The sequence below is a fragment of the Eurytemora carolleeae genome, unplaced genomic scaffold, assembly GCF_000591075.1.
Source record: "Eurytemora carolleeae unplaced genomic scaffold, Eaff_2.0 scaffold533, whole genome shotgun sequence".
In the NCBI taxonomy this organism is placed as follows: Eukaryota; Metazoa; Arthropoda; class Copepoda; order Calanoida; family Temoridae; genus Eurytemora; species Eurytemora carolleeae.
In genome coordinates, this window is record NW_019396428.1 from 133,386 (window position 1) to 152,182 (window position 18,797).

The following is an 18,797-nucleotide window of genomic DNA, read 5'->3' on the forward strand; positions in this document are numbered from 1 at the left end:
AAAACTTTCCAGCAAAAGTGGTCATTGGTTAAAAAAATGCTCCTCTTAGTCTCAACAAGTGGGATTACAAGTGAGTTTAAAAGTGGGTTTACCAAATATGTTGACAAGAGGGTTGACAAGTGGGTTTTAAGACAAATGTTTTATAATGGGTTTACAAGCGTTAATAAGTGGGTTACCAAGTGGGTTTACATGTTGCGAAACAAGTGGGTTAACAAGTTGAACTTAAAGTGGGTTTACTAGTGCGTCTACTAGTGAGTTTACTAGTGGGTTTACAAGTAAAAATTAAATGGGGTTAAAAAGGTGGTTTACAAGTGGGTTCTAGGAAATAAGAAACAAATCAATATCCTTTCATTTTTATTTATTTAAACACTGGGTGCAAATACTACTTTAATTTTTTACTTTTTAAATTAATATTTATTTTGTGCAATGGTAATAGATAAAATTAGAGCAATTTGAAAATTATTGGAAACAATTCTGCGATTCTACCGGAGAAGATGTAAACAATAGATTGTAAGATAATGAGAGGGATCGGAGAAGATGTAAACAATAGATTGTAAGATGATGAGAGGGATCGGAGAAGATTGAGAAGATGAAATGGAACAAGTTTAAAAGTTTAAAGAGCTCTGTGTGCGTGTGTATGGTTGTGAGAGGAGAGGAGAGGAGGGGAGGTTTAGTTGCCTGGAGACAAATATAAACAAAATAAACTTTTCATTTTAGATAAATCAAATGGTTTAACGAGATGAGAATTCATACCGGAGCAATCCTTGGATTTGCTCTTCTCCTCCAGATACAGCTGGTACAGCTGAGCAAATCTAAACCTGGAACTCAATCCAATCTATTGAATAAAGGTGAGTTAGTGTATTCTCAGTCTGAAAGTATCCGAATATATTCAATTGATTTCAAACTTGAAAACCCGGAAATTCTTGTGAAATAAAAAGTTTTGGATCTTTGTGTTCATCAAAAAATTACTTTTTTTCTGATAAATCTAACGTCCGAAATAATTCTTTAAAGCCTTTGATTCGTTTTTAGACTTTTTATTAATTTCTAATCTTTTGTTTCTCTTCCTTTAACAAACACTTCTTCTGAACATTTCATTTCCTCTCGTAACCCTTTAAGCATATTTCTAAACTCTAGATTTTTTATTTTACTTTATTCAAACAAAGGTGAAAAAAGAGAGAAACAATTCTGTCAATGGTCAGGTTTATACTATGCTCAATGTATGTTGTGTAGCTATGAGAATATTAAGATGGGGGCCGGTGGGAAACCTTATTTTAAAAAGTAGCTGTTTTTTTTAAATTGGGTTCGTAGCTTATTACTTTTGTCTTTTAGAAAGGGAGAGAAGGCTAAGTGAAAAATTGTATGGGTTTTTTTTGTGTTTGGATTTTTTATACGCTAGGATGGGGGAAGGGGTTAGGTTCGGTGAATAGCTTATCAGTTTTGTGTGTTAGGAAGGGGGGGGAGTTTTTTGATGTTAGGAAGGGGGGGGGGCGTATTAGGTTAGTGAATAGCTTATCAGTTTTGTGTGTTAGATTGCCAAAAAACCTTTCTTATCCATTGAAGGTAGTATTTGCTAGAAAATGACAATGAATATACATTATGTTTAACATATTGAATATACACTATATATAATATAGACGACCTAGAAAAAAAGGACTAGGAATATCATGGAATAAAATCTAAATAATGTTCGCTGCTCTTCAAAACCCAATAAACAAACCTGCACTTTAAATATGTTCGTCAGACAAAAAAAGTTGAAATAATTTAAGTTTTATGTAATAATAATGAAGAGATAGGGGTTAGCAAGTTCAAACACAACAAATTGAAGATAAAAACAATGCAAAAACGAATGAATTTCTTTTGATTAAATCCTGATTATCTTTAATGCATCATCAATTAGGTTTTTATTAAACCCGTCATTTTTTATTTTTTTATTTAAAGAATAATTTTTTTCTTGATTAATTAAATCAATTTACGTTTGAAAAATTAAGGAAAATAATTTATATTTTTAAAGTTATAAAAATCCGAAAATACCTAAAAAATGTTCAATTTACTTGTGTCTCTTCATTTTTTGTCTGTTTTAGAATGTTCCAGATCTCTGGGTATGGAGACAGGAGATATAAAGGATTATCTCTGTTTTGTTTAGAATGTTCCAGATCTTTGAGTATGGAGACAGGAGATATAAAGGATTATCTCTGTTTTGTTTAGGATGTTCCAGATCTCTGAGTATGGAGTCAGAAGATATAAAGGTTTATCTCTGTTTTGTTTAGGATGTTCCAGATCTCTGAGTATGGAGTCAGAAGATATAAAGGTTTATCTCTGTTTTGTTTAGGTATGGAGTCAGAAGATATAAAGGTTTATCTCTGTTTTGTTTAGAATGTTCCAGATCTCTGGGTATGGAGACAGGAGATATAAATGATTATCTCAGTTTTGTTTAGGATGTTCCAGATCTCTGGGTATGGAGTCAGAAGATATAAAGGTTTATCTCTGTTTTGTTTAGAATGTTCCAGATCTCTGGGTATGGAGACAGGAGATATAAAAGATTCTGATATCTCTGCTTCTTCGTATTTTGACTATCATAGCGTTGGACCTCACAATGCAAGGTATTATAATTAATAATTATATTTTTTAATGATTTACAATGTTTTTTTGAATTAAGAACAATCCAGTGGGAGGGTTAGCATAGTCTGATCGTCACTGTTTGGTCAAACTTGCCTTATGTTTGATATTGTTATTACTTTATGATTAATATTTATTTTTTAAATTAAAAATTCTTCAATAAGTGCAACAATTGCAGTTGCTAGTGCACATATGACGTTTCTAGTGTAATACAGTTTTTCCTTTAGTTAAGTCTAGAAAACCAGATGAGTTGGAACCATTTTCAGTTTAGGCGTTTCAGTCAATTAAAAGTTTCCAGATTTGGTTCTTATATTGTGTTATCAATTATATTTGTTTAAAAATTTAATCTAAATTTATGCTAAATAAATTAATTTAAAAATATACTTGAAAAACTACATTAGTAACCCTTTATATAGTAAACTTTTTTATTTTAAATAAATCCTTTAGTTCCCTGGAAAACTTTTCATCGATATTCAGGATACATTTATCCTTCTTTATCTCCAATATTCTTATTCATTTGGAATCCATATTTAATTTGTTTCAAACCTTCATTTCCGTTTTCCAAACCATTTATCTAGCTCCTGCCTTCTAACCAATCCACCTCTGCTCAAGTATATTTTTTCCAAACCATTTATCTAGTTCCTTCCTTCTAACCAATCCACCTCTGCTCAAGTATATATTTTCTAAAATCCGCTAAATTAAAATTGAAAATTACTGCGATGCAAAGGAAAATTTCAAATATTAAATACTTTAATTTGAACTTAGGTTTCTCCCCAAGATTTTCATTTGGAGAATCATTAGGTTTCTTTTAGTTTAATTTTGAGGTAACACCAACATATTAAAGGAACTGAACTAGCGCTACAAACTCTAATCATCTGATCCATATATCTTGGCAACCTGATGGTATAAACCTTTGGTATTTTAAACTGAAACTATTTGTTCAAACAGAATTCATAATTTGTAATAAAACTATCATGTTACAAAGATATAGGGGCTAGAATATTAGAATTTGTGGCGACTGTTCAGTTTCTGTTTTATGTGTCTTGTTTACATCTGAGTCTGAGATTTTAAACTTTAATTGAAGTTTCAAGTTTTTATCCAAATAGAATTTATAAAGATCATTTTAGAATTTTATATTCACCATAATCAATTTGAAACCAAAACAATTTTGACATTTTTATCCAGAAAAGCTACACCCACCAGAACTCTAAGCAGAAATGTAAAAAAAGCAAAAAACCTAAATTATTAGTCTTTTCTCTAATTCTTCCATAAAAGAATTAAATATTTGCCACAAACTCTGATATTCTGATATTTTGCAACCCAATATTTGAAACTTTGATTCTAACAATGAAATAATCTAAGTTTCAAATATCAAAGGTAATCAGATTGCAAAGATATTGGGATTAGAAAATTTGAGTTTGTGGAAAAGACTCAATTCATTTATAAGCTTAAAAAATATAAAACCTGCTCAGGGTTCGTCAGGATATCCGGGGAGGAGCCTGGTGTCCTCGCTCCGTGATCCAGGTCGGGGTGGAGGAATGGCTGGAGGTTAACCTACACACGGAGCACTGGATTACTGGAGCAGAAACCCAAGGAAGGTTCGGAGGAGGTCAGGGACAGGAGTTCACGGAGCAGTATCAGATTCAATACTGGAGAGAGAGCATAGGTAGGATTTTTAAAATCTTACTTTTTGTCGGCGAAAGATAAGTTGAATTACAGCCATAATCATTATACAACTAGAAAACTTTTAATGATTCTAAAAAAACATGTAAGAATATATCACACTAGGATTTTAGAACATTATATAAATTGTATTTTAATTAATTTCTATGATATGACCATAGCCTATAGATAGATAAAAAGCTTAATCCTGGTATTTACTCCGCTAAATCTAGACTTAAGTTCAATATCCTTGAACTAAACTCTGTGCTCCGGGTTGAAGGTATACCTTGATGTGGAGGTTTTAATCTTGTCAATATGTTACAATATTGGATAGGACGGAGTGACAAGGAGATTTGTTTCTATCTATATGTAGAAGGTTCCCAGCAGGAGATTAAGGATGAACAGGATCAGAAAGTAAATCAAGGAACTTTCTATGCACGGAAATCAGAATAATAATAGATTGGGGAAGTGAAATAAGATCAAATACGTTTGGCAAATTAATGAGTTCAGTTCAAAAAGCCACAGAATGTCGTCTTTTCATTATTTAAAATGATTTTAGGACATTTTAAGCCTGAATCTTATCAATTTGCCGTTAGAAATGAATAATATTAATTTCTTTGTGGATAAACTTTATCCTACAACAGATTATATTGTTTGGTTTGCAGTTTTTGGCCCTTTTAAACCAAGGTTTTTTACCTTGCTCACTTTACCGGCCTAAAATTCTGCTTGAGACTAAAAGAAAACTATGCTTGATGACATCTAACAAATTTTGTTTTAAAATATTTGGTATTTTTCATACAAATAAGATGCGTAACAAAGTCATAATATTTTAACTTTAATTTAGCACGAGGAGCAAGAAAGCAATCATTTAACTGATTCTTAGTTTATAGCCGTGTCGTTATTTTTAGCACCTACACAGGATTAATTTATTTAATAACTAGAGTTTTAATGTTGATTGTTTGAATTCCAAACCAATACATCAGCCGATGACGTCATATACAAGTGTATACACAGTATTCGGATAAATTCCTTATGCATTATTTTCTACTATTGGACTATCTTTGGTTCTGTTTATTTAGAATGAATCAGGATTTTTTCAATTTTTTTTCTGGAAAAACTGAACACTAGCCTCAAACTCTATTTTAATCTTTTTTATCTTTGCAACCTGATGTCTCAGAACTTTGATTTCAAAGTAATTATTATGCAGGGTTACCCACAAAGGATGAGACTTCATGAGACGATTGTACGCAATTTCTTTAGTCCGTTTTCTTGCATTCAGGATTCCTTGTAGGCCAAACCTGGCCTAATTCTGTGCTTAATCATTTAGTAAACCATCAAAATACCCAGTTGAGTGCAGAAACCAAAAATCAAGCTTAAAATCGTCATACGTTTAGAGTATTGGGTCTCATCCGTAGTGGGTAACCCTTTGTCATGCTTTCAAATATAAAAGTTGACCAAATTTTAGGCCATTGTCACAGTTGACGAAATGTATTTATTGACGAAATGTAAAATTGACGAAATGTAAGTTGACCAAATGTAGTAATTGACGAAATGTAAGGTTGATCAAATATAAATTGACGAAAAGTAAGTTGCCCAAATGTAAATTGACGAAATGTAATGTTTAACAAATGTAAATTGACGAAATGTAAGTTGACGAAATGTAAGTTGACCAAATGAAAGTTGACCAAATGAAAGTTGACCAAATGTAGTAATTGACGAAATGTAAGGTTGACCAAATGTAACTTGACGAAATGTAAGTTGACCAAATGTAAATTGACCAAATATAGTAATTGACGAAATGTAAGGTTGACAAAATATAAATTGACGAAATTTAAGTTGACCAAATGTAAATTGACCAAATGTAAATTGACCAAATGTAGTAATTGACAAAATGTTAGGTTGACGAAATGTAAATTGACGAAATGTATCCACTCCATATTATAATAATTAGTCAAAGTTTTAAATAAAACAGGTGGTAAAGATATAAGGATTAGAAAATTCGAGTTTGAAGCAAAGTATTCCTGATACTATACCGGTACCGGCAATTGCAAGATCTCTGTGAGCTTGGGGGGGAAACGATCGTATATTCAAGCTTTAAAAACTTTAAAAGTTTTAATGCATGTTTGAAAGCAGAAAACTTCAACTGAGAATAGAGAAAGAAGATAGAATAATCAATTATATTGTTATGATGTTATCAAAACAAAATATTTAAACAATACAGTGATAAACAGAGAACACTGGCATAGGAAGACGACATTATATCAATTATATAAGTGTAGCTGATTTTGATATAAAAAAAAAATAGTTTAATATTGGTTTGTGTACACTGCACAATTTCTGTGTCTCATGTGCTCATGGACTTTTTAAAGTTAAAACTTGATTTTAAAAGTCGTCTTCCTATTCCAAAGTTTTCTGGTTATCACTGTACAATATTAAATCCTGCAAACCCTAAGTCTGGATTTCTATAAATTGTAAAGTATATCATGAAAACTGACTATATTTGTTTATTTTGAATTCTGGTTCTGTTTACTCAGACTCCTACTAGGATATAAAGGACGGATTATGTGTCTATACCCAGTACCCGGATACCAGTCCCAAATATGCTAAATTTTAATGTGACGATGTACACTGTACATTGTACACTCAGTACAGAGATGGAAACTTTTGTTTTGAGTACTCGATCATAATCCCGGTCTCCTGATCTCGATATCTGTTGTTGGCCCTTTTAATTTTAGAATCAATGCTTAATCTCTTGATTTTAATTATTCTTTCAGGGTACAATGACACCATGAGGATATCGAATATAGATAAAACTAATCTACGGATTAACAAAAGATCGAAATCAAGCATTGATCTCGATATTCATAATACAAGAGTTCCTTGCTTGGGGCAGAACATTTTGTAACATTAAATATTTTTTTTAAAGGTGTGTATGCAAAATATCCAGGGTTCTTTTAGTATTCTATCCGCTTTTGGCGGTTGAAAGCCTTAAGATTATCCAATATGATATTGCACGTTCTTGTAGAATTATACAAGTACAAGGAAAAGCTTCTCCTAGATTGGGAATTATATCAAGAGAAGTTTTGAAAGATAAGGGTATGTAGTTGTGAACAAACAAAATAGATAATATTCAACCATTATATATGTTAATAATCACCATTTGTTAGTTTATAATTTTTATAAGCTAATTATTTATCAAAATTTACAACGAACTAAATTTTTTTTGACAAACTTAATATTCAATCTGTAAAATGTCTTAATAGAATGCATATATCCCCAGTATATATATAAATTATCCAACATTTATACACAGATCGGTAAACAAATTTGATTGGTATTTTTTCGTTATTTTTTGTATTAACTGAACATGGGAATTTTTATTTTTGGTTGAAAATCTAGAATTTTGAGTTTGGGTTCATTGTGCACAAAGTCAAAGTACGGTACACAATCAGTAACGGGAAAATACTTTAACACCCCTCCAAGTTAATAAAAAAAAATTAAATCGCACATTCGACAATACATCTACAATCTACTTCTCTGTGTAATATTCATGAGACGCAAACAGTTCTTATTAGACCACTCTCCAGTATATTGATAGAGTAGATACAACCAGCTTGAATAGAAATGGGAAATAAAAAATAAAACAATATATTTCCTGATAAAGCCAAGGTTATGATACATAACTGTAATAATAACCTCTAGTTCCTAGCTGTAAACGAAAGATAAGGTTTCTGATATTAATTTCTATCCCTGGTTTTATCTCCGTATTGTTTCCAGGAGACTGGGTAACCTACAGAAACCATTCTGGACATGGTTTACTCCAGGGTAATGAAAATACTTACATCACAAACTACGAGGTAAACTAAATATTTTCATTCTTCTCAACAAATACAATCTATTTAATTAAAATAAAGTGGAGAAAACAAAACTTTAAGGTTTTTAAAATCATTATGTCAGTTTTAAGAAAATATATTTTTTCATTCTAGGACCTGGACCCGTCTCCTGTGGCGAGTAAGGTTAGATTTCTTCCGTACAGTTCTCATCCGCGTACAGTTTGCATGCGCGTTGAGGTGTACGGTTGCTTGTACACCAATCCAGTTTTGACGTACAGCGCGCCACCTGGCGACGAGTTTTCTCCAGGAGTTTATCTCGAGGATGTGTACGACGGTCAGATTCAAGATGGCGGAGCTAGACAAAATGGCGGAGCTAAACAAGGATTAGGAGTTCTCACAGATGGACGGATAGGAAGAAATTTATCGTATACCGATCAGGGGTTAAACTCAGGTATCCTCATTAAATCAGCACATTAAACCCTTCCACAGTTCAAGTAATTTTAACAATTTGTTTTAAACCGATAGTTCAGAGATAGTTCATGGATAGTTCATGGATAGTTCCCGCCTTTATACTTGGTTATTTATGCGTAGATCTCAGTATGCATAAATTTATATCTATTCCTAGCACCTGGTTGGGTTGGATGGAGGAACAAGAAGAATCCTCTGCAGCTGGAGTTTAAGTTGAAAACTCGTATGATGATTTCCGGAGTAACTGTCTCATGCTATCATAAACCGGATATGGGTATTCAGGTAGAAACACTTTTTCCGAAGAGAACCTTTGAACCATCAAGCATTATGTTAAAAAATTGTTTACATTGGCGATAAACATTAAAAATCTTGAAAATAGTTATATAATCATACATTTGTGTATTCCGAGTCCACATTATACAGATTTGAAAACAAATTTAGAGAAGGAAATTATAAATTAATATATTCCTTGTAGAAGGAAATTATCTTCAATATTCTCCTTTATCTTATCTTCCATCCTTATTCAATTATTGTATACTCCCCCCGCCGGCGTGGTACCACAAAAGTATTAATGTCATTCATGCAGTACTAAATACGTTTCTTTGATATTGAATGTCGTCTTTTATGTTAGCAAATATAACCTTGTCTTTCCAATTCAATAAAATGATTGAAAATTCAGAAAAGAAAAAGTTACAACTCATGCTGATTATTACAAATTTAAGTTTTTCAAACTAAATATCAATTTATTATTTTGTTTTTTTCAACAAAAGCTCTGTCTCTGGATTTTTCAGAAAAACTCATTGGCTTTAAAATGAATTCCCCCCTATCCCTTCCATTCCTACCCCTCTTCTCCATGCTCAAAAAAAGTTAGTTTATGTATTTTTGTATCAGTTTAACATAAAATAATCAATTACAACTGCATTACCAAAATTAGCAAAGTTTTGATTGTCCTGACTAGATTCATTTTTTTCTTTTTAGAAGAAAATCACTTCTATTTATTCATGATGAATATTTAAACGGAAAAATACCACATTTTCTGTAAATAAGACTTAGTAACTAAATACTTGCATTAAACTCCAAAGGAATTGAGTCTCTGCCTCTAACTCAAATTTTCTAATCCTTATATCTTTGATGGAGATAAAACATATTCTGTTTAAGCTTTATTTGACGCCATTTAAAAACCAATTATGACAACATTTTGTTAAAGGATTTTTTCCTTTAGTTTTACATTTGATAAAATTAAAGTTTTAAAGTTTAATCTTTGATTGGTTTCCAAATCATGGATTTTAATCTTAGCTTTTCACAGGTTTTCAAACAGATTCAAATACGGGTTGGAAATGGTTCTGGGAAACCCCAGCTTGTGATTCTCAGCTCCAGCTCTGATACTGTAGTCCCGGGGTTAAATAATCTCCAGCTTAAAGTGCCAAACATCACTGCGGAGCAGTTCGTCCTTAGTATAGAGTTCAAGGACAAGTGGATTCTTATTTCGGAGATTAATTTTTCAACAATACCTAGCGGAGAAATCAAAAACTTTGCGGAACCAGAAACGAAAACCATGAAACCAAAACCTAATCCTAATCCAACCTATGAAGTTGAACCTGAACCTGACTCCGGGTCCGGAGATGTATCAGAAGAAGGAGAAAAATCCCCCGAGGTATTGAAGGATATTGAAGATCCAAACCAGGATATGCCTGACTCCCACAAACCGGAAGAGAGGGAGAAGAATTCGTTTCCGGTAAATATATATACTCACTCTCAGATTCCGATATATTCCTTTTCATGTATATTCTGCATATATTTCTTTTCATTTCTATTGATTTATTCACGTAAATATATATATCTATCATTTTCTGCAGTATAATCAGGGGCAATCCTTCTAATATCATTACCCTGCAGTAATCCGTTCAAGAATATATTATATTTTATCATATAAATATATTTATGTTTTATAAAGGGTTACCGAGAAAATATGAAATTTTATTCTTATTTTTTTATGCTAGCCTTAGAGGGCGCTTCGCGCCCATCTTCTAAATTAATTGTGAACATGTTCTCTTTGTGTACATCGTAAAACAAAACAAAAATAATTCGCGGATTTTCACAAAAAATTTCGTGGATTTTCAAAATTTTAAAAAATTTAATGGAGATCGAATTTTGATGGAGACAAATATTTGAAATTTTGATCATTCATACCTGGGGTCCCTAGATGTCCCACAAAAAAATTGGGCCCGATCGGTTCAGCCGTTTTGACGTTTATTGGATACAAACAGACAGACAGACAAGCCAAATTTATATATAGAGAAATCAAAGGATTCGCAAAAAAAAGAACTGATATTTTTCAAAGAAGAAAATGAAGGCTTACTTTAACAAAATGTCTTTCTTACACGACGCATTTACATACTTTTAGATTTTAACCTTTTTTAATTGCAAAAACTTATTCCTAACAGTTTATCCTTATTTGAGATTCTTGCACAATTACAAAAAAGGACTAAACATCCCATTTTTAATTTTGTCCCATGAAAGAGACTTTTAATAATAACCTATAAAGTCCCAAATATTTTTTAATTTAGTACGTATTGTGGATGACTTTTTTTAAACTCAAGAATATGCAAATATAAATTTATGAATTCATAAGATTAGATTACATAAAGTTACAGAGTAATCTTATATTAGTTTTTTTTCCATTTGTTGGCAATTATTGATAAATTATTGTCCAAAACTAATAAAGATTAAATGTGATTTCCTATAAGTTTGTCCATAAAATCTCCGAGTTTTAATACTCCGTCTCTTTAGGAGAAGATGAATGATAAGAGTGAGACGTATATCGGAGTTGTGATTGGTATTCTCTCTGTAACCGTCCTTCTCCTCCTCTCCGCTATCCTCCTTATTCTAAGGAAAAATAGGCAGAAGATTTTCTCTAAACATTCAAGTAAGTTTTCTCATCTGAAGATACAAAATTGGCATCAAATTTTTGTACTTCTGTGTACTAAAAGTATTATTTCTAATTTGTAATAAAACTATTTTATATTTTAGTGTTGAAAACACATATGGAGAAGAAAAATGGGAACCTAACAATGAAGGAGATGCGTCTTCGACTTAGTCCTCTGAAGTCAACCTCACATTCTTTACAAGGACCATTCGGACACCTGGAGGAGTCGGACACAGAGGACGGATCCATGTACCAGGAACCATTCAGGTTGGTGGATCCTAACCCAGAGTTCCGAAAGCTTGTGAAAAACTACAGCTGCGGTAGGTTGTGTGATTACGATGATTTCGGATCCTTGAATCCAGGAGCTTCAAACAAGTTTGGTTCTACTCCACTCTTTAACCTTCAAACCAATGATAGAATGAGAAAACCAACCACGTCTAAATCCTTTACAAATAATCTGTATGAGAAGGATTACAGGAAACCCAGTTTTGATCCAGGATACTCAGTTCCGATCAGTAAATCAAGACACAGTCTAGCTCCGGCTCTATCCGTCCCTGCACCAGAGGAAACATTCTACGCGGCGACAGATATTATCAAGGTAAAATATTAGATTAATAAAACTTGTAAAAAAATGAATCCAATGACAATATATAAATGGTTTATAAAGTGTACAGTTATTCGTTAAACTGAGGCCGAATTTAAAGAATTTGAGCCGCGGCTTAAATTTGAGACGGAGCTCAAATATGGATAGTTCCACTTAAAACTGTATTTAATGTTTCAAGATTTAAGCTGGCGTTCAATTGAAACTGGTTTTTGAGGGTTTTGAGACGCGGCTCAAATTCATTAAATTCGGACTTTTAAAAGTTGAACATTAAGATATTGAGAGTTTCTGGCTTTTTTTATATTCATTTCTGAAATATGAAAACTAAACATAGCAAGAATACATTTCGCTTTAATTTTTGTTAAACAATTCCAAAATTGCTGACTATATTTTATATTTGATAATTAGTTAATAATTAGTTTAGAAAAATATATTTTATGGCATTCAAACAAAAAAGATTGTAAAATTGTTTTAAAAAAAGTTATCCGTATCTGTATGAGTTTATATAATATTTGTTAGTAAATGTATTCGGATCTGTATGTGGGTATACATTTATATAAGATTTGTTAGTAAATGTATCCGGATCTGTATGAGTGGTATACATTTATATAATATTTGTTAGTAAATGTATCCGGATCTGTATGAGTGGTATACATTTATATAAGATTTGTTAGTAAACGTATCGATGATCCAAGATTAATGATAAAGACTGTTCTAGCGAAATCTGATCAGAGCTATTAGAACTCATAGATTATTCAACAGACAAACCATAGATCATACATCACACGTTGTAAACACATTTTTAACAGTTTCACGCTACGCTAAGTTCAGATTTAATATTTTTTATTTTTTTATTCTGCTTAATTCATTAACTATTCTGTTAGTTAGAGGTGTATCGTGTTTATAATAGTTACAAATAAAAAAATAATTTGTATTAAAACAAAAATAAAACAACTCTTGCATATTTACAAAAGGAACTGATTCTCGCCATCCAATTTTAATTTTCTAATCCTTATATATTTTCCCCACTTAGTAATAACCTATATGACATTTCAAACAGTGTCTTAATTGTTGAATTTTTTTTTAATAAAAATATTGCAATTTCTGCAATAAGAATCAATATTTTAAGAATGTAATTTTTTTTTAAATCTCATAATAATACTGGACAATATTTCATTTTATTTTAACTATTTTAGGAGACACGAAGACGAGATTGTCGGACAAATTCATTGACATGCATGCTCCTTCCTCAGGGTCCCTTGAACCAGTGGAAGGACGGATCTGATCCATGGATATCTCAACCTTCTCCCCCGGATAGACCCATTCCTGATCTTAGTAGGAAGAATTTGAGACTTGTTAAGAAACTTGGAGAGGGAAAGTTTGGTTTGGTAAGACCAGGATTCCTTTTTTTACAATATTTTAAACTCCGGATTCCATTTTATTCATTCTGAAACTTCCATATCATTCTCTTCCTACTCACTAGATAAGAAAAATTGCTGACGAAAAAATCAAAATAATTATTTATTCACGATTCTAGATTGTATATTATCTTTTCTCCATTCCACCTCGTAAGATTCAGTAGGTTGGATCATATATGGAGATTTTACCAAATACCGTTTTAGTACTCAGAAACCGGAACTAGGAAGTACAAGTATTATATCTTTTCTCCGGTTTCACCGCTGGAGACATTTAGTCTTTATTGTTGGCTCTTACCTTGAATCCCTTGATTCTCTTCAGTTTTATTTATTTCTTAGTTTTAATTCTATTCTTCTTTGTTCATTGTTTTCTTCTTTAACCATTGTTTTCTTCTTAATTCATTGTTTTCTTCTTTATTCATTGTTTTCTTCTTCCTTCATTTTTTCTTCTTTATTCATTTTTTCCTTCTTTGTTCATTGTTTTCTTCTTTCTTCATTGTTTTCTTCTTTATTTATTGTTTTCTTCTTTATTCATTGTTTTCTTCTTTATTCATTGTTTTCTTCTTTATTCATTATTTTCTACTTTATTCATTGTTTTCTTCTTTATTCATTGTTTTCTTTTTTATTTATTGTTTTCTTCTTTATTCATTGTTTTCTTCTTTATTCATTGATTTCTTCTTTATTCATTATTTTCTACTTTATTCATTGTTTTCTTCTTTATTCATTGTTTTCTTTTTTATTCATTGTTTTCTTCTTTATTCATTGTTTTCTTTTTTAAGCATTGTTTTCTTCTTTATTCATTGATTTCTTCTTTATTCATTGTTTTCTTCTATATTCATTGTTATCTTCTATATTCATTGTTTTCTTCTTTATTCATTATTTTCTTCTTTATTCATTGTTTTCTTCTTTATTCATTGTTTTCTTCTCTATTCATTGATTTCTTCTCTATTCATTGATTTCTTCTTTATTCATTGTTTTCTTCTTTATTCATTGTTGCCTTATTTATTCATTGTTTTCATCTTTATTTATTCACCGTTTTCTTTATTATTCCTATGTTTTCCTTTGACTTCCAAAGGGTTTTACTTGATATATGCTTGTTTCTTGATTTATATTTTAATCTTAAATTTCTAGTTTTCTTCTAAACTCTTATTTTTATTTTTATTTTTTTTAAATTGATTTGAGTTTTTGACTAATTCTCGAGTTTCAGCTTAAATTTTCTATATACATCTTGATTAATAGTTTTCTTCTCAGATCGTATTTTTTTTCCGGTTTTTTGTGTCTCTATTCTTGATTACATTCTTGAACTTTCGACTGATTTTTTAATCATCTTCCTTGATTCTCATTTTCTTATTTTATCTTTTTTTTATTAAGTTCTCCTCAGTCCTCATGTTAGATTTTTATTTTCAATTTGCCTCTCGAGTATTTATTCTTGAATCATGGTTTTCATTTTGACGAAAAGTTTTCTTAAGCTGGTATTTTTCTGAACTGCACTTGAAACTTTATCTTTTCTCCGGAGAGAGATATTAAATCTCTCTGGAAGAACAGTTCTAAACTTGAAAGGTAGGTTGACTAGATTCAGGTTAAAAACACTTGAGAGCTAGGTTGAGAGTATTCTAGATTGCATCTAGGTTAACAAAACCTGATAAGTACAGGGTGTCCCAAAAAAACGATCTTTAAGACATTGTAGCACTCACTATGGTTCAATTTTTTAAAAAGTTTACATTTTTAAAATCTTTGGAACATTTCCGATTGATTGATATCAATGAGAGGTATGTAGCACTAAAATTAAGAAAGTATTGACCGTTTAAAGTTTGTCATTTTGGTTTGGTTGAGTTCATATATTATTTTTTTAGAATTTTAAACATATTATGGAATCTTATCAGGGTCTGAAAAACATGCAAATCTTTTAAACAAATCTTAAAAATGCAGTTATTGTTAAGTAATGGCAAGACCTAAGTTTACAACACAGGAAAGTAATATAATTCCTTGCTGTTGAGTATCACAAAAGAAAGGGTCACAGAAACTTTATGCCTGGTCTTATTATGGACTTTTGGGCGCAAATTTCCAAATGCAAGACAGCTTGCTTTATGTCATGAAAGAAGAATTTATAAAAAGGTAATAGACTAAGGGAAGTACTTAATTTGAATAGTAAGACGAGTCCTGGGAATACATCCAGTGCAGAAGATCCCGACATGTCAGAACTCCTAAAAATGTTGTCATGGTTGCTGCAGTAATGAACAGAGATGCTGTCAAACACATAGGAGCTAGAAATACTTTAATTTTTATTTCTGCAAGAAGGAACTCTTTGATGTTAGGCAAGTCCAGCTAGGTCAAGGATAGCAAGTAATATGAAATATCCCCCATATTGGCCAATCAGAAGGAAGGAACTTAAACCTGAAGATTTACCAAGAAGGATCTAGTTTTGTACCTGGATTTTCAACCAAGCAAAAATGGCAAACTTCAAATGGTCAATACTACCTTCATTTCATTCCTATGAACCTCTTACTGGTTCCGATCGATCAGAAATGTTACAAAGATTTCAAAAATGTACAAATTTTTAAAAATTGAACCATAGTGAGTGCTACAATGTCTTAAAGATCGTTTTTTTTGGGACACCCTGTAGGTTGAGAGTATTCTAGGATGGACCTAGGTTTTGAAAACCTGAGTGCTAGGTTGAGAGTATCCTATTGATTGTATGCTAGGTTAAATCTAGGTTCAGAAAACCTAAGAGAAGGGTTAAGAGTATGCTAGGTTGGATCTAGGTTTAGAAAACCTAAGAGAAGGGTTGAGTGTATGCTAGGTTAGATCTAGGTTCAGAAAACATAAAAAGAAGGTTGAGTGTATGCTTGGTTGGATCTAGGTTCAGAAAACCTAAGAAGAAGGTTGATTGTATGCTAGGTTCAGAAAACTTAAGAAGGAGGTTGAGTGTATGCTAGGTTCAGAAAACCTAAGAAGAAGATTGAGTGTATGCTAGGTTGGATCTAGGTTCAGAAAACCTAAGAAGAAGGTTGAGTGTAGCTAGGTTGGATCCAGGTTCAGAAAACCTAAGAAGAAGGTTGAGTGTATGCTAGATTCAGAAAACCTAAGAAGAAGATTGCGTGTATGCTAGGTTGGATCTAGGCTCAGAAAACCTAAGAAGGAAGTTGAGTGTAGGCTAGGTTGGATCCAGGTTCAGAAAACCTATGAAGAAGGGTTGAGTGTATGCTAGGTTCAGAAACCTAAGAAGAAGGTACTCAAGGAATGCTAGGTTGGATCTAGCTTCAGAAAACCTGAGAGAAAGGTTGAGTGTATGCTAGGTTGGATCTAGGTTCAGAAAACCTAAGAGAAGGGTTGAGTGTATTCTAGGTTGGATCCAGGTTCAGAAAACCTAAGAGAAGGGTTGAGTGTATGCTTGGTTGGATCCAGGTTCAGAAAACCTAAGAGAAGGGTTGAGTGTATGCTAGGTTGGATCCAGGTTCAGAAAACCTAAGAAGAAGGTTGAGTATATGCTAGGTTGGATCTAGGTTCAGAAAACCTAAGAGAAGGGTTGAGTGTATGCTAGGTTGGATCTAGGTTCAGAAAACCTGAGAGAAGGGTTGAGTGTATGCTAGGTTTGATCTAGATTCAGAAAACCTAAGAGAAGGGTTGAGTGTATGTTAGGTTGGATCTAGGTTCAGAAAACCTAAGAGAAGGGTTGATGGTATGCAAGGTTGGATCTAGGTTCAGAAAACCTAAGAGAAGGGTTGAGTGTATGCTAGGTTAGATCTAGATTCAGAAAACCTAAGAGAAGGGTTGAGTGTATGCTAGGTTGGATCTAGGTTCAGAAAACCTAAGAGAAGGGTTGAGTGTATGCTAGGTTGGATCTAGATTCAGAAAACAAAGGATTGAGAAGAGCAAGAAACCCTTCTGTCAATGTTTTATACCAATGAGGAAGTTAATTAAGCAAACTCAATAGATCTCTCTTTAGACAATATATTCAGCTTTATTTCTTTTATTAGGTTTATTCTACTTCCTTAATTAAAGCCGATACGACCTCTTCTCTTTAATACTTCCTTGTTTACTTCCGGATTGTAAATCCAAGATTCAAAATCTAGAGAAAATTTTTTATGTTTAGAGACGAGTTTCTGAGTGCCGGACGACTGCTAGGAAAACTCTCCCATCCCAACCTATCCTTGGTAGTTGGTTTCTCAAGACAAGATGATCCGTACTGTATACTCTCTGAGTACCTGGAGTACGGAGATCTTTATCAGTTCTATCAAACCAACAACACTTTCTTGTCTGCGGAGGATGCTCTGGAGTTTCGGTAAAAGATATAATCAAACGTAAAGGATGTCAAAAATCAGCGCGAATTAAAAAGATGCTTAAAAATGCCCGTTTTTCATAGAACCTATATCTCTTTCACACTCCGTAAAGCTTTTATTTATTTTTTTTAACATTACAAATCAATCTATAATTTTTATTTCTAAAAGTTGTTAGTTCATCGTCGAAAAATACTAACAATCCACCACTAATTTATATTAAATATAGTGTAAACAATAAATATGTAACTTTCCTTATCCTTTCCTTTCCTTTTCCTTTTATTTATATTTTTATATTTTTTAGAACATATTGTTTTTGTTATATTTCATAAATAAATAATTTTTTACTACTTACTTAAAATATATCCTTGACTCCCCTGACAGTTGCGCATGTGCCCCTATAAACAAATATACTTATATACCTACCCTTACACTCCTTATACTCATCCTTTACTCCCTTGCATTACATTCTTCAATAATAGTCCCATAGCCACTAATTATAATTATTTGTAAACTTAAAGGGACTGTAAGTGTAATTTCCAGTGACCTTTCATGCAAAAATGGCAATTCCCGATTCACAACGGTAGCCTCAAAATCTTTGTTATGATCAAGTAAAGAATTTGATATCAATGTTTATAATTTTGAAAAGTAATGTTTTAAAATTGTGGCTTTTTCCACAAAAGTGACTTGCGCATTTCTACTTCAGAAAACATTCAGAAATCGACAATTTTAAACCTAGAAAACCATCTCTGCATGTAGGGTAGCATGAAATTACGCTTATAGCCCCCCTATGCTTCTATGTAAACTACTCTCATATTACAACTCCCAAATTTCTCCTTCACTCCCCTGATTCTTACCTTCTCTGCGTATACCTTTTTTTTATAAAAATATATCACCTTAACTTTAAAATGAATCTAATATCATGAAATATTGTATTTCAGGCCAAATTGTATAAACCGTACATGTTGTATAGTTCAATATAACACAAAACCTAAGAGA

General features: G+C 32.0%; 1 protein-coding gene across 1 annotated transcript in view; it reads left to right on the forward strand.

Annotated features, from left to right (window-relative positions):
- Nucleotides 1-18,797, forward strand: part of LOC111703110 (discoidin domain-containing receptor 2) — a 24,948-nt gene continuing 6,151 nt past the window's right edge. Inside the window, exons 1-13 of the mRNA XM_023474973.1 lie at nucleotides 1-70; nucleotides 718-848; nucleotides 2,498-2,600; nucleotides 4,089-4,282; nucleotides 8,056-8,135; nucleotides 8,265-8,562; nucleotides 8,737-8,861; nucleotides 9,886-10,314; nucleotides 11,370-11,505; nucleotides 11,610-12,103; nucleotides 13,303-13,545; nucleotides 15,038-15,081; nucleotides 17,615-17,803. Of these exons, the coding sequence (XP_023330741.1) occupies nucleotides 740-848; nucleotides 2,498-2,600; nucleotides 4,089-4,282; nucleotides 8,056-8,135; nucleotides 8,265-8,562; nucleotides 8,737-8,861; nucleotides 9,886-10,314; nucleotides 11,370-11,505; nucleotides 11,610-12,103; nucleotides 13,303-13,545; nucleotides 15,038-15,081; nucleotides 17,615-17,803 (2,444 nt within the window). The 5' untranslated portion in view covers nucleotides 1-70; nucleotides 718-739. The remainder of the gene's footprint in view (nucleotides 71-717; nucleotides 849-2,497; nucleotides 2,601-4,088; nucleotides 4,283-8,055; nucleotides 8,136-8,264; nucleotides 8,563-8,736; nucleotides 8,862-9,885; nucleotides 10,315-11,369; nucleotides 11,506-11,609; nucleotides 12,104-13,302; nucleotides 13,546-15,037; nucleotides 15,082-17,614; nucleotides 17,804-18,797) is intronic.